The sequence below is a fragment of the Taudactylus pleione genome, unplaced genomic scaffold (genome assembly GCF_031769625.1).
Source record: "Taudactylus pleione unplaced genomic scaffold, aTauple2 ptg000487l, whole genome shotgun sequence".
NCBI classification, from domain to species: Eukaryota; Metazoa; Chordata; class Amphibia; order Anura; family Myobatrachidae; genus Taudactylus; species Taudactylus pleione.
The window spans coordinates 428,442-442,715 of record NW_028284889.1 but is presented as its reverse complement, the minus strand read 5'-3'; the positions used below and the strand labels follow the sequence as shown (position 1 = coordinate 442,715).

Genomic DNA, 14,274 nt, shown 5'->3' with positions numbered 1-14,274 from the left:
AGACAGTCCATACCTGTACTGGCAGGAAAAAGAGGCAATTTGGAGGCCCCTGTACAAACTGGCTCTATTTTACCTGAGTTGCCCCCCCTCCAGTGTGTACTCCGAAAGAGTGTTTAGTGCAGCCGGGAACCTTGTCAGCGAAAGGCGTAGGAGGTTGCTTCCACAGAATGTGGAGAAGATGATGTTCATCAAAATGAATTATCAGCTCTTCCAGGGAGACCAGCCTCCAGAAGGTACAGAGGGACCTGTGGTGGTGGATTCAAGTGGGGACGAGTTAATACTTTGTGAGGATGAGGATGTACACACTGAAGAGGGTGAGGAATCGGTGGATGAGGAGGATGAGGATGACATCTTGCCTCCGTAGAGCCAGTTTGTGCAGGGACACATTAATTGCCAGCTTGTTTTGTGGGGGCCCAAACGAACCAATCATTTCAGCCACAGTTGTGTGGCAGACCCTGGCGCTGAAATGATTGATTTGTTAAAGTGTGCATGTCCTGTTTATACAACATAAGGGTGGGTGGGAGGGCCCAAGGACAATTCCATCTTGCACCTCTTTTTTTCTTTGCATTATGTACAGTTTGGGGCCTAGTTTTTCTAACTGCCATCCTGCCTGCCACTGCAGTGTCACTCCTAGATGGGTCACGTGTTTGTGCCGCCCACTCGTGTCGCTTAGCATAGTCATCCAGCTACCTCGGTGCAACCTTTTGGACATAAAAACACTATTGTGAGGTGTGAGGTGTTCAGAATAGACTGGAAATGAGTGGAAATTAAGGTTATTGAGGTTAATAATAGCATAGGAGCAGAAAAACCTACAAATTCTGTGATTTTAGCTGTTTTTATGCTTTTTTTCAAAAAAATACAGATCCAAAACACAAAACCCAGAACCCAAAACACGGAAGGGTGGTTTTGGCAAAACCAATCCAGATCCAAAACACGAAGAAAGATCCAGATCCAAAACCAAAACACAAAACACGAAAAGTGGCCGGTGCACACCCCTAGTTCAGACACAGTTAAAATATTTTAATATAAAACTTGTGTGTTAAAAATATAATGTCATTATTAGGGTGCCCCCTGACTTATACTAACGGTTCTGTGAGGCAGTTTGCTGTGTGTTTAGACAGGGTTAAAATATTTTAATATAAAACTTGTGTGTTAAAAATATAATGTCATTATTAGGGTGCCACCCGGCTTATACTGGGGGCGCTGTGGGGCAGTTTTTTGTATGTTCTGGCACAGTTAAAATAATTACAATAAAACTTCTGTGTTAAAAAAATATAATGCCAGTAGGCTGCCACCCTTATACCAGGAGTGCTGTGAGGCAGTTTGTTGTGTGTTCAGGGACTTCAGGCACTGTTAAAGAATGTTAATATAAACTTGTGTGTTCAAAAATACATCATTATTAGGGTGCCCCCCAGCTTTTAGAAGGGGTACTGTGATGCTGTTTTTTGTGCACAGTAAAAAATATAACGTCATTTCATACTCAGACACTCTGGTGTACCTCATAAATGTACTACAGGGGTGTATTACCAAATTAGGAAGGAGGGAGGAGGGGGGGCATAGGCAAATGAAGGGGGGGTTCCGGCTGCCTGGAAACCCCCCTTCCCAGCACACATCCATGACCACAGTAGAAATAGTAATATAATAGAATTTTACTAGTGAGTGCTGCATCTTCTTCTCATAATTAGCACCACCTTTTAACATGTATCAGCCAGTAATAAATAACCTGTGCACCAACTAGGAGATCTGAAAAACATGCACTGTTAGGGATGTGGTGCTATAGACCCCAATATGTACATATATGTCCAGGGCAGTGCTAGGTTATTCTGCTGCTCTCCTGGACTTTCTCCAATACTCTGGAATGGTGCGCACTTCTAAAATAAAAACATTCAGCTCAGGCAGGATGGGCCTACTGCCAGATCTAATGGCTTACTGTGATCTTTGGTCCTGTATATGCCGGAATTATGGCACACAATATACTTTGTATGACGCATATTAAAGCTGGATAAGTGCTAATTATGCCCTCTTCATGGACTGGCCACACACACTCTAAAATCAAGCATTTGGAAACCCCCCCTCTAGAAATCCTGCGTTTGCCACTGCGTGGGTAGTATGTCCTGCTTGTCTTGCAACTCTTGTCAGGAATTCTTGACTATTAATATGTATTCTTTTATGGCCGTTTCTCTTCTCAGTTACTGCAAAACAGCTCTTACAAGGCCATGTCTCAATTTATATATTTTTTTACAATTATTCAAGCGATCGATCAATCAATCATTCTGCTTTTCACCTGCCTCCCACTACATACTCCACCAGTGCCACTCTGTTTCCTAGATGTGCAATATCCATTTTTAAACTGCCCTGTGTTTGTGCTGCTGCTCTGTCGCTTAGATTAGTCAGTCAGCTCACTGCAGCCTTTGGCCAACATGGGTAAAAACAATATTGTAAGCTGTGAGGTGATCAAAGTGACTGGAAACGACTAGATAGTAATGTTATTTAGGTTAATAATACTCTAGGAACAAGCATAGGCCTACATGAAATAATTTTAGCTATTTTTATAAATATTTTAAAATAAATCCAGATCCAAAACCAAAACACTTGAGGATGGTTTTAGCAAAACCAACATACGACGATGAATTACAGTAGAACCAAAACCAAAACATATCTCTAGTAATTATGCTATACTCTGATACTCTTTTCCTGTTTGCCCTGTACGGAGTTCCTTACTCTTTGTAGCACCTTAAAAATAATGTACATTTTAGTCAGTAGTATAGCACTGGTACAATATAATGCTAAATGCTTGTTTCTGAAATACTTATCTATATTTCACTTGTGCACAAATATGTTTTATATTTTGTAGTATGCACATTGCAACTATGCTATTTTGTTGTAACCGGTAAACATTCCCTTGTTATAGTTGGTGCGTCTAATAATAATGCAGTTTAATGTAAAATGCAGATTTCCTTGTAACATGCATTCCTGTAAAAATAGTAAATTACCATTCTGGATTATAAAGTAAAAATAAATATAGTGTGACAGGGTGGTTACTGTCTGCAGTTCCTATAAACTATCTGTTGGATTAATTCTGAATACATACAGTATAGATGTCTGTATATCTACTTACCCCTGCTTAAACCCACTAATGTCACTACAGTATCGGATGGTAAAATCCCAGTTTGTTGTATAATGCAGCAGGTCCTTAGCAGTGCCAAAGTTGTAGCTGTGACATAGCCAACATTAGAAGATGGAAAGAGTTGAGGGGGACAATTGATGACTAAAGAAGAAAATAATGATAGATCTGTTTAGTCAAATCCAGATATACAGTATATATTTAAAAACTATATTTCCAATAAAAGAACACCTATGCAGAATTATTTTGCACACACTAAGGAAATAAATACATAAAAAGTAAATATACAATACATTTAAAAACTCCCTCAAAAATCATAGATCACCCTTCAAAACTGTCTATAAAATAATAAATGGATTATTTACCAAATTTAGGGATCAATTCAATTAGCTGTGATCAGTGGCAGATTTTACCTAGTCGATGCAGGACTGCAGACCCCCAGTAAAAATCCGCTACCACCAGTGTGCCCCCAAAGATTGCAGTGGCTTCCCATTGGAAGTACTATCTGCTAATCACATGCTGGACTGCAGATCGGCAGACAGTGCTTCCAACAGGAACAATTTCTGCCAGCTTTAACATGCTTTTAGGGCTGTAGTCGATGCAGTCCCTAGATGCCGCGGGGGAGAAGGGGGGTGGGAGTGCGCATGCACAAGTTCCCCAGCCAGCTGTAATGTGCTTCTAGGGGCTACAGCCAATGCAGTTTTTTTTCCCTCTCCCCTTCTTCCCCTACACTGTCTGCGGCTTGTGCACTTACACAAACCTGTTTTTTTTTCTTTTCTTTATCCCCCCTTTCCTGATGGAGCTGCAGTGTAGCGGCAGGTGCGGGCAAAGCAGAGGGAAGTGGCGGCAGCCCCCCTCGAGGCGACAGATAGGAGCTGCCACTAGTTGTGATATGTAGGCAATGCCTTCAATGAGCCGTAGTGGCAGCATTGGAACGTCGGCAATGGCACTCTATATTGCCCCTAAATTACCCTTAAATTGCATATTTTAGTTTGCAGATCCACAGGGGTGTGCATTGAAATGAGCGAATTAAGGCTAATGTATGTACGAGTTCTATGCTCCTAATTAAATTGACCACTTGGGAGGTGATTCAATTGTTTTATTGCACCCGATCTTCCGACTAAAGTGACGGGAGTCTGGGATGTGATATCCAATTGTTTTCGGGTGCCCATGCTCTATTGTGCATGTCACGCCCAAAGAAACCAGGTTTAGCAGTTTGGGCACCCAAAACCAGGACTTATTGTACATTTCTACTCGTGACCAGAAAGGCCAGCACCGGCGACTATCACACCTGAATGGAACAACGATTGAATTGTTCCATCAGGCTCCCAGTAGTTAAAGCCGCCATAGCAAACAACTGAATTCCCCCTTTGAGTAAGACTATTGCAGGTATCATTTAATTGAACTCTCTCTCTGTGCAACATGCAATGAGAAGTGATGGTGCACATTTGATGACTTATGTTTTATTTCCATAAGTAAAGAAAATGTATAGAGGCATAGCACTAATGCTCTAGATCAGTGGCACCCTGGGGTGCTTCAGGGTACTTGCAAGGGTGCCTTGGGTTGGTGGTCAAGTACCAAATAAAATTATTTTATACCAGTGTGATAGGCAAAACCAGTGCTAATGGCTGCCAATCAAAAAATATGTGGACAAAAACAAGCACAGCCTTGTAAACCATCACATAACTGAACCTAAGGGTGACATATAATCATAATGCACTTCATTTAATTTTTGCTGAATTTCCCTGGGGTGCCTTGGAAAATATACTGATACTCTAGGGCGCAGTGATTCGAAAAAGTTTGGGAACCAGTGCTCTGGATTGTCTGTACTTCTTGCATGCCACTTCCAACCATACTTGCCTTTTCTCCCTGAAAGTCGGAGACTCCAGAATTTCTGTTACTCCTGAGAGAGTAGCCTACCCAGCCGAACCCCAACCACCACAAGTACATCATGATACCATTTGTGGTGGATGGCATCATTAAGCTGCAACCCTGGTGCATGATTGCAACATGGTTTGATCCAGGAACAAATTGCTCCTTTTTATTTTACTTGCTCCTGTCTCTGAATCATGCACTGGGGATATGGATAGGAATACATGAAAAACATCTAACATTATGATGCATTTTAACAGGTTCTAAAGTGAGCTCCTCACTTTAGAACTGCATATGACAATCTCTTATATTAGCAGCTAGTGTATGAAATAGCTTGTGCCACTTTCTAAAATTTTCAATGCAATTTAGAATGCAATGGTTACTCTTAAGCTGGATACACACATGGGCGACAGGCATTTGTTCCAACATTGGAATGGATGCTTTGAACAGCATAATGAACAAGTTAATGAACAATGGAACAATCACTGTTCTATCCTTCATTTACTTACTACAGGTCGCTAGCGATATCGCTAGGTTTGTTGTGCAGTACATCAAACCTAGTGACCACCGATAGTGATCGTGGGAGTGCGCAAACGCCCATACACACTGAGCGACGTAGATTTGTCGTCACGAAGCGGCAAATTGACCCGACATTGCTCCAGTGTGTACCCAGCTTTATTTGACCTATTTTTAATGTGCATTTCATGCATTTATTAGAGTTTGACAAAAAAAAGAAAATAATTTTAAAAAACTTTGTGTTTAGATGTGAACGAGTTGGGTACAGGATGCTGGTGCCCAGGATCCTGACTGGGTTACAATACAGACACCTACCATTAAGTAGGCTAACCCTAAACTATCCCTATGCCTACTCCCCTCCCCCTGCAGCCTAAACCTCCCTCCAGCATCCTAACTGTAACCATCCCCCTAGTGCGGGGATGGGCAATAAGCGGCCCTCCAGCTGTTGTTGAACTACAAATCTCATCATGCATTGCAAACATTTTTAGCATGGCCAAATAGCAAAACTGTGGCAGGGCATGCTGGGATGTGTAGTTTTACAACTTCTAGGGGGCCGCTTATTGCCCACCCCAAGCCTAGTATCTAACCCTAACCCCGATACTAACCGTCGGGATGTCACCGGTCGGAATGCTGGCGCATGGGATTCTGATGCCAGCATTCTGCAAGCCGGCATCCCAACTGCCGGGATCATAACTACATCCCATTTGAACCCCCAGTTAATGTATTGTTTTAGAAAGTAAGTGGGGAATAAATCTAAGTCATATTAGCCCTATTTGTTTACAACTTTCTTTTATGTTTATCTTATAATTGTACAGAAATCTATATATAAAATCAAATGTCCTGACTGACTAACTGACTGACTCACTAACTCATCAATGCCCAGCCCAAACTCCTGGACCTAGAAACATGAAAACCAGGGAGTATATTCCTTCCATGATATAGTGCCCACTATGAAAGGATTTTTTTTAAATTCGACTAATCAGGGGTGAAAAGGGCTAAAGGTTTCCTCCTACTTTGCAATGTCCCGAGGGTTTCTACATCTATCTATCTATCTATCTATCTATCTATCTATCTATCTATCTATCTATCTATCTATCTATCTATCTACAGTCTCTCACTCTCTGGGGGTTTCTATATCTATCTATCTATCTATCTATCTATCTATCTATCTATCTATCTATCTATCTATCTATCTATCTACAGTCTCTCACTCTCAGTTTTTTTCACATCTATCTATATATCTACAGTCTCTCACTCTGCAAGCTTAGCAAGGCCCTTTGGACCTTGTTGGATGTTGTCCTATTATTGCTGGTTGCAAAGAGGCCCCAATTTCAGTACAAGCTTCAGGGCTCTTAAAATATAGATCAGCCACTGCTACAGAGGTGAGCGAGTATAATGTGTTACTACAGAGGTGAGGGAGGGTAATGTCTTACTATAGCAGTGAGGGAGGGGATGCATTACTATAGAGGTGAAGGATTAATGTGCTACTGGAGTGGTGAGATGGAAATGGAAATAGTAAATATCTAAGGGTAAAACCGGGCACATCAGCTAGTATATTTATATAAACATTAGTAGACAAACACAATCAGTACACTCTTTTACTATTCCACAAACCAGTTAAAGCACCAAGGCTACCGCTAAGACTGGCAGACAGTGCTTGATCAGGAACTCATAAGGCACTAGGCAAGAACATGGTTTGGACCCCTACCTTTCTCTCTTTGTCCAAAAAAGCATACACATATAAATGTGTCAGGCAGGAACCTACATTGCCTAATGAATGCATATAGTGTCAGATACCCAAATCATTCAGGCACTTGTCAGATCACTAATGAATAGGGAAGGACATCGGAAACCGATGGTTAGCAACCATCGATGTTTCAGATTCAATGGGAGTACTTTTTCCATTGAATACCGGGAATTCGATGGTTGCCAGCCATTGGATGCAGCTTTCCGATGCCCATCCGATGGCTGGTTGCAGGGGTAAAGCACACACCAGCAACAGTGCCAATCTGTGTGACCATAGAGTTACTCAAAAGTTTGATAATCAACTGATCTGTGTCCAATGCTGCGTCTTTGTACGCATTCGATTGGATATGTGAAGTCATTGTGGGTGTCTCAATACAAATCCCAGCGGCTGCGAAATTTGCATATTTTCACACAACCGCTGTGTACAAATTAACAGCTGCGGCGTCGCTAGTATACTTCTCTGAGTCAGGCCCAGAGTGCAATGACTGAATTACAGAATTATTTTTGGGGCAAGTTGTAAATGAAAATTAACATTTTCACCTACTTTTGGATAAAAGAAGTGTCAGACCCATTCATCATTCCTGTAAAGCAGGAGATATCACAGATATCTCCTGGTTACAATTCCCTCCCCGATAATTTCCACAGTCCACAGCTTTTTTTTCGGAACTTGTGAGTTATACGGTACACCACTCTGAGGTGGCGTACAGCATCCGAAACCCTTCCGAAGATGCCTTTTACACTGCACCTTGTGATTCATCTGGGTTAATTCATCCGGAAAGAGCAACCTCTGGCAGCACGGAGGTGAGGGAGACATCGGAGCTGGCAGCGGAGGGGGGTGGTATGGGGTTGAGGGACACAGTGAAGTACTGGGGAGAGTAGCTGGAGGTGGTACAGAGGACCCGGCAGGACCCGGCAGCGCAAAGGAGGAGGGGGAAACATTGGAGCCTGTTGTGGGTAGGAAGACACTGCAGTTTAGACACCGGACAGTCAGTAGGATGAAGGGGAAAAGTATTACATTTCTGAAAAGCTGTCTCCGCAGAAATAGCAGCTTTTTAGAAGTGATACTTTAGTATTTGAGAAATAATTAATAGGTCAAAATTTAACAATAAACTTGTGGCAAGTTCAAAACTGAATTATCACAAATTATATTTTATATCATGATGAATATGGCCCTTAATGATGGACGAGCATGCAGGTATTGCACATGCTGAAAACAGCTCTGCTACATGACTGGCTGTGTGCTTCATTGTAGTGTCACAAGTGTGCAATCCAATTGGTGCCTCCATCATTAATTAATAAATGAGCAAAATATATATTATTGGACCTATTGTTTGATTCATAAATAATATTGTCCCCTTTAGATTTATTAAACATTATATTGTTTGCGTAATGATATTATTTTTCATTTGATTGAACGTGCCATCAAAATCTCACTGTATTACATTTCCCCAATAATCACATCAAAGCCAACACTTGTCCTGTATATAGTAACGGATAGAAATGTCATATCCCCTGATAAATGACATTCTTACTCCCAACAGTCATAAACAAGATACTATACTAGTCCCAATTCTGCAGTTTTTTGCAACAAGGATTTATGCTATTATATTTCTTGGCTTGACAAAGGAGTTTAGGTCTCCACAATGTTGCTATTACTGAGGGCCTGATTCAAAGGTGGTTGCTAATATAGCTGTGATTGCGTCTTTATAACTGGTACTTTAAACGGTGATTTTTGAGTCATATATGGAGTGTTCCTACAGGACACATACTGTAAAAGTACAAAGTAAATGTTGGCTAGACCATGGACACAATGCTATAGGCAGGGGCATAACTAGGTATTTGAAGGCCCCATAGCAAAAGTTTATAAGGTCCCCTATGTACCCTATGGTGACAAATGTATATAACACATGTAACTTTGACAAGGAAGATGGATCCCCTCAGCTCTGGGCCCCATATCAGCTGCTCCCCTTTGCACCTATGGTAGTTATTCCCATGGATATCAGTATAGGATATTCTGAATTCACAGCCCGTCAGCATTTATTTTGAATAGCCATTATACGGTTGGGATATTCCTCATACTGTTCATCTTTTCCTATTTGAAACACTGTTACTAATGCAGTCACCAAGCAGTGAACAGAACTCACTAGTGGATGACATAAACCATTATTGCATGTTTTACAAGATAACCTTCTTATGATCATATTAATGTAGGAAACAAATAAAAAGGCATGTTATAAAGCACTAAAATTAAATTCAACTTACCCTGTTGGCTATTTACAGTGGAGACACCAATTACTAAGAGTATTGTCACTGACCACATAGCTGGTACATGAGATTGCATCTCTCCGGTATAGTGATGTCTCCTCTCTCCTGATCTAAATAAAATATTGATTCTGTTCTCAGCTGATATAAACTCTCAAACACAAATAAAAACAATAATTATCCTACATTCAGGTCAGGGATTTGCCCTGTGGGAATTTTAGTGCAATTAAAATCGCTTCATAAAAATAAATTGTGAACATGCTTGTGCCAGTTTTCCTCCCATCCACTGTGATACATAGTAATCACACAATTATTATTTTACTACACACTTCACTGGAAATGAGCTATTGCCAAAGAATCATTGGATTCCTTCCATTCTTCCAACAATTCTTTAATACACAATCATGGTTAATAACATTGAAAGTAGTAACGGAGGGTGACATTTAATTTCATACTTTTCCTCTTTAGTCGGTTCCTCTAGTAGTCGGGTTGTTTGCACAGGAAATTATTTACTTCACAATACATCCAGCATATATTTTGAGGATTTCTATCCCCGGGGGCAATGTGATCAGTGAGGGAGGGTATAAAGTACGTGCCCAGGCCTGTCAGGGGTTCCAGCATGGAGATGTAATCATACCCCCAGGATGGTATTGTCATACCCCCTTCAGGGGTGTGCATCGGCAGAGGTTCCCGGAATTCCCAATAGTGTGTGACCACACATGCTCTCCCATCGGGGACCAACAGATCTCTTGGCATCTCCTGTCTATCGTTACCATATATAATCACTGACTAGGGTTGGGTAATTAAAATATACCATATAGACCACATCACTGTTTATTACCTGTTAGCATTGACCAGGTCATCTAACTTTTAGGGGCAAAGTGAGAAAAGCCCTAGGACTGGCAGAAGCAGACTTTTTTCCCAATGATCAAACACCTTATAAATATACTTTATTCTGTGTTATTCATATTTATTATGTTTTTAAAATAAACAATAATATATTTTTATAACGATCCTTTTTTTTCAACAGCTTTAAAAAGAACAAAGTGTATGCAACTTAAAGATAGTAATAATCTATACTAATATAATAAGAACGTTGTGTCTGTCTGTTGGTTCCAAGTTGGTACAAAAAAATTGCTGAACCGATTTTCATGAAAACTGTGTCATTATGTAGTGGAAACTCCTAGAAATAACCTGCAATTTGTTTCATCTCGATGTCAAGTTAAAACTGAGCAATAACAAAAACAAAATGTATTGACATCATCAATACAAGAGATAGGTGTGGCACCATGCACACATCAATTCACTTGAATATGATAGGCTACATAGCAGCCTGTACACAGGGCACACAGTGACATGGGTGTGAGTGGTAGGTGAATAGAATAGACTACATAGCAGTCTGTGCACAGGGCACACAGTGACACTGGTGTGAGAGGTGGGTGAAGGCGCTGCTGCCACTAGTCTGTATAGCGTTGCTGGTCATGTAGGCCACTCCCATGACAGAGCCCCTATGCACAGCAATGCAACTAGAACACCAAAAAAAAACAGATGTTGACAAAAGCTATCTCATTATAAATTTCAGTTACATGCAGCGCTTAGAGTGGTCATATAGAAGTGGTGGAACTCACCACCCCCCCTCCCTTGGCGCTTCTTTAATAAAGGGGCATGGTCTCAAAAGGAAGGGGCGTGGTCACACAATAGTATCCCCAATTCAAATGACACCACACAGTAGCACAATCTTATTCACATTACATCACATATTAATGCCCCTTATTCATGTTATGTCACACAGCAGTACCCCTTATACACAATGCCCACAGTAGTAGAGGCCCTAATACACATACTTCCCACAGTAGTAGTGCACCTTATACAATGCCCACAGCAGCAGTGCCCCTTATACAATGCCGACAGTAGTGGTGCCCCTTATGCAATGCCCACTGTAGTAGTGCCCCTTATGTAGTGCCCCCAGTAGGGGTGCACCTTATGCAGTTCCCACAGTGATAGTGCCCCTTCTGCAGTGCCCACAGTGTTAGTTCCCTCTTATGCTGAGCCCACAGTAATGGTGCCCCTTATGCAGTGTTCCCAGGAGAGGTGCACCTTATGCAGTGCCCCCTATGCAATGCCCCCAGTAGTAATACCTCTGTAGTAATGTCCCCAATAGTAATGCCCCATGTAGAAGTAATGTCCCCTGTAGAAGTACTGCCCCCAATAGAAAGGTCCCCTGCCCAGTGGTAATGTTCCCTGCAGTAATGCCCCCAATAGGAATGTCCCCTTTAGGAGTAATGCCCCCTTTAGAAGTAATGCCCCCTGCGGTAATGCCCCCCTGTAGAAGTAATGCCGCCTGTAGAAGTAATGCCCCATATAGAAATGTCCCCTGCAGTAATGCCCTCTGTAGAAGTGCACCCAGTGGTAATGCTAATGCCCCCAATAGTAATTCCCCTTTAGGAGTAATGCCCCCTTTAGAAATAATGCCACCAATAGTAATGCCCCCTGTAGAAGTAATGCCCCTGAAGTAACGCCCTCTGTAGAAGTAACGCCCCCTGCAGTAATGCCCCCTATAGAAGTAATGCTCCCTGCAGCAATGCCCCCTACACACACAAACCCCCCCCACAATACTTACCTCAAACTCTGCTCCTGTGTCCGCTGTCGTCCAGTCCACCTGGCTGCTCCTCTGAATTATGGGAGAGACGTCATGACATCTCTCCCATAGTGCATGCTGCGGGAGCCGGAAGCTAGAGCTCAGGAGTGAACTCCAGCCTCAGCTGCCACTATGGGGAAGGAGCCTGGCAACCACTGGTAACAAAATCTCAGCGGGCGCCCGCTGGTAACAAAATCTCAGCAAGCAGCCGGTAAATGGAGCCTCCCTGCGGCTACGGACTGAGGTGGGCTGGAGGAGGCAGAACTAGTTCCGTCTCCAAATAGAAGATGACAGAACGCAGTTCCGCCCCGTTCCGGCCCACTTTAACCCCTGATTACATGTATAAGAATTAAAATAGTCTTTGACTATAGTGGGTGAATTTATCAATGGAAATAAAAACATAATGTAAAGCAAAGAATAAAAATAATAGTAATAAGTTAAAATAACATAAAAGAAAATAAATATGTAGGGCCTGATTCTGAGCCACACACAAAAATGCGCACAGCAGTGTCTATTGATGGTCACCCATCTGTGACTTTATGCATATGGACTACAAACTCCTTCCCTGTGTACATATGTGAGGCCGAATGTGCAAAAGACTAAGACGTTCACTTTAGCACCCGTTCACAATGTAATACTGACTGGTGCATCCTTATAAGCCACTAAGATTTGCAGAGGCCTATAGGTAACTGGGTCAATCCTCTTACAGAAGACTCTCTCCAGAGAACTACTTACAATCTGCTTAGCAAAGCTTGTAACAACCTTTGCATTTCAACTATGCGGGCTTCGTCAAGGCTAAGGTGTTTTTTAACACTTTGGGGCATATTCAATTAGGTGCGAAAAGTTCTGTACTTTTTGCATGCCGGCTTTTCGCCGACATCACTGGTTTTCTATGCAAAAAAGTATCCCGCTCATCCCCACTTATCCCTGTATTCAATTAGAAATTGGCGAAAACGGGACCCGGCGAATTCGGACCTGCCAAAAAGTGCTGTCAGATTTGGGGTAATCAGTCTGACACCCCCTAAAAGATGCACTGACATTGGGGATCACTATGGATACCCCCGAATAGCCCTGCTGAAGGTATTTGGGGTACTTAAATGCTCTCAATAGCTGCTAATTAGCGTCTTTGCACAAGTGGTGAAGAATAGCATTTAGCAGTTTATTTTTCCGAAAATAAGTAGTCCCAGCAAATTTGGGGTACATGAAAATGGGTGCTAGCTTATTTTAAAGTTGCTAAAGTGAAGTTTTAAAAAACCTAAAAAATCCACCTGCTGCAAGCACCTGTAAAATTCAAAACACCTGGGGAATACTTGGTGACCCCTCTGGAGTCTATTTTGCTATTTTTTAAGTTTGTCCCCCAACTTTATACTTTTTCAAACTAATTACTTGTGGTTTTCTTAAGTTTTATTTAATTTTTTTTTGACACAGTTTATATTTGGGGGGCTGTCCCAAGAGTGCAGGGTGGTTTCCGCAAGTTTGCACCCCAAAACCCCAGTTCTGCACTTTTTTTTCTACAGGTTTCATAGGCAAATCTTTTTCGCCTTTTCCGGAGAAACTGACTTTTCGCACCTAATGGAATATGGCCCAAATCTGGCTCATACTGTATATGCCCACAACTACAGAGACCTACCTGGCAATGGGGTAAGTTAACCTTTACAACTCCTGGTCAATATTGCTGATGCCTTGGTGAGATTTTGTGTTGAAATAAGTGATCAGAGGATTTGGACTGTGGTGGGCAGGGCAAGTTAATTACCGACTATCTCTGCTCTCCTTTCTTGCATCAGTAGCTGTAGGGAACGCTGATCCTTGTAGTGCAATATTAGAGGTTCTTGGAGTGGTTCCTGGTGAGTTGGCTCTCAATTTAGAAACACATTAAAATATGACCTAAAATGGGTTATTATTATGTAGGACCACCTGAGCCGAGGTGCCTTGGCATGGCGGGTGGCTTATGATATATATTTGCAATGTATGTAACTGCGTGCTTTGCATATTATTATTATGTAGGATGCATGTCTCTTTTGCTGGCCCATTACATAGTGCTGGGGGAATTCTGTGTTTTGTTTTTTCTTGTCTAGATTAAACCCTTCCTTACACGTCAATAAATTGATTTTGAGCA

The 14,274-nt window shown here is 41.8% G+C and overlaps 1 protein-coding gene across 1 annotated transcript in view; it reads right to left on the bottom strand.

Moving 5' to 3' along the window:
* The window catches only part of LOC148502646 (uroplakin-3b-like), a 34,692-nt gene extending 25,093 nt beyond the window's left edge, over nt 1–9,599 (bottom strand). The window contains exons 1-2 of the mRNA XM_088449557.1: nt 9,521–9,599; nt 3,119–3,268 (exon numbers count right to left, since the gene is read on the bottom strand). Coding sequence (XP_088305683.1) covers nt 3,119–3,268; nt 9,521–9,599 — 229 coding nt within the window. The remainder of the gene's footprint in view (nt 1–3,118; nt 3,269–9,520) is intronic.
* Nucleotides 9,600–14,274: the final 4,675 nt, after the last annotated feature.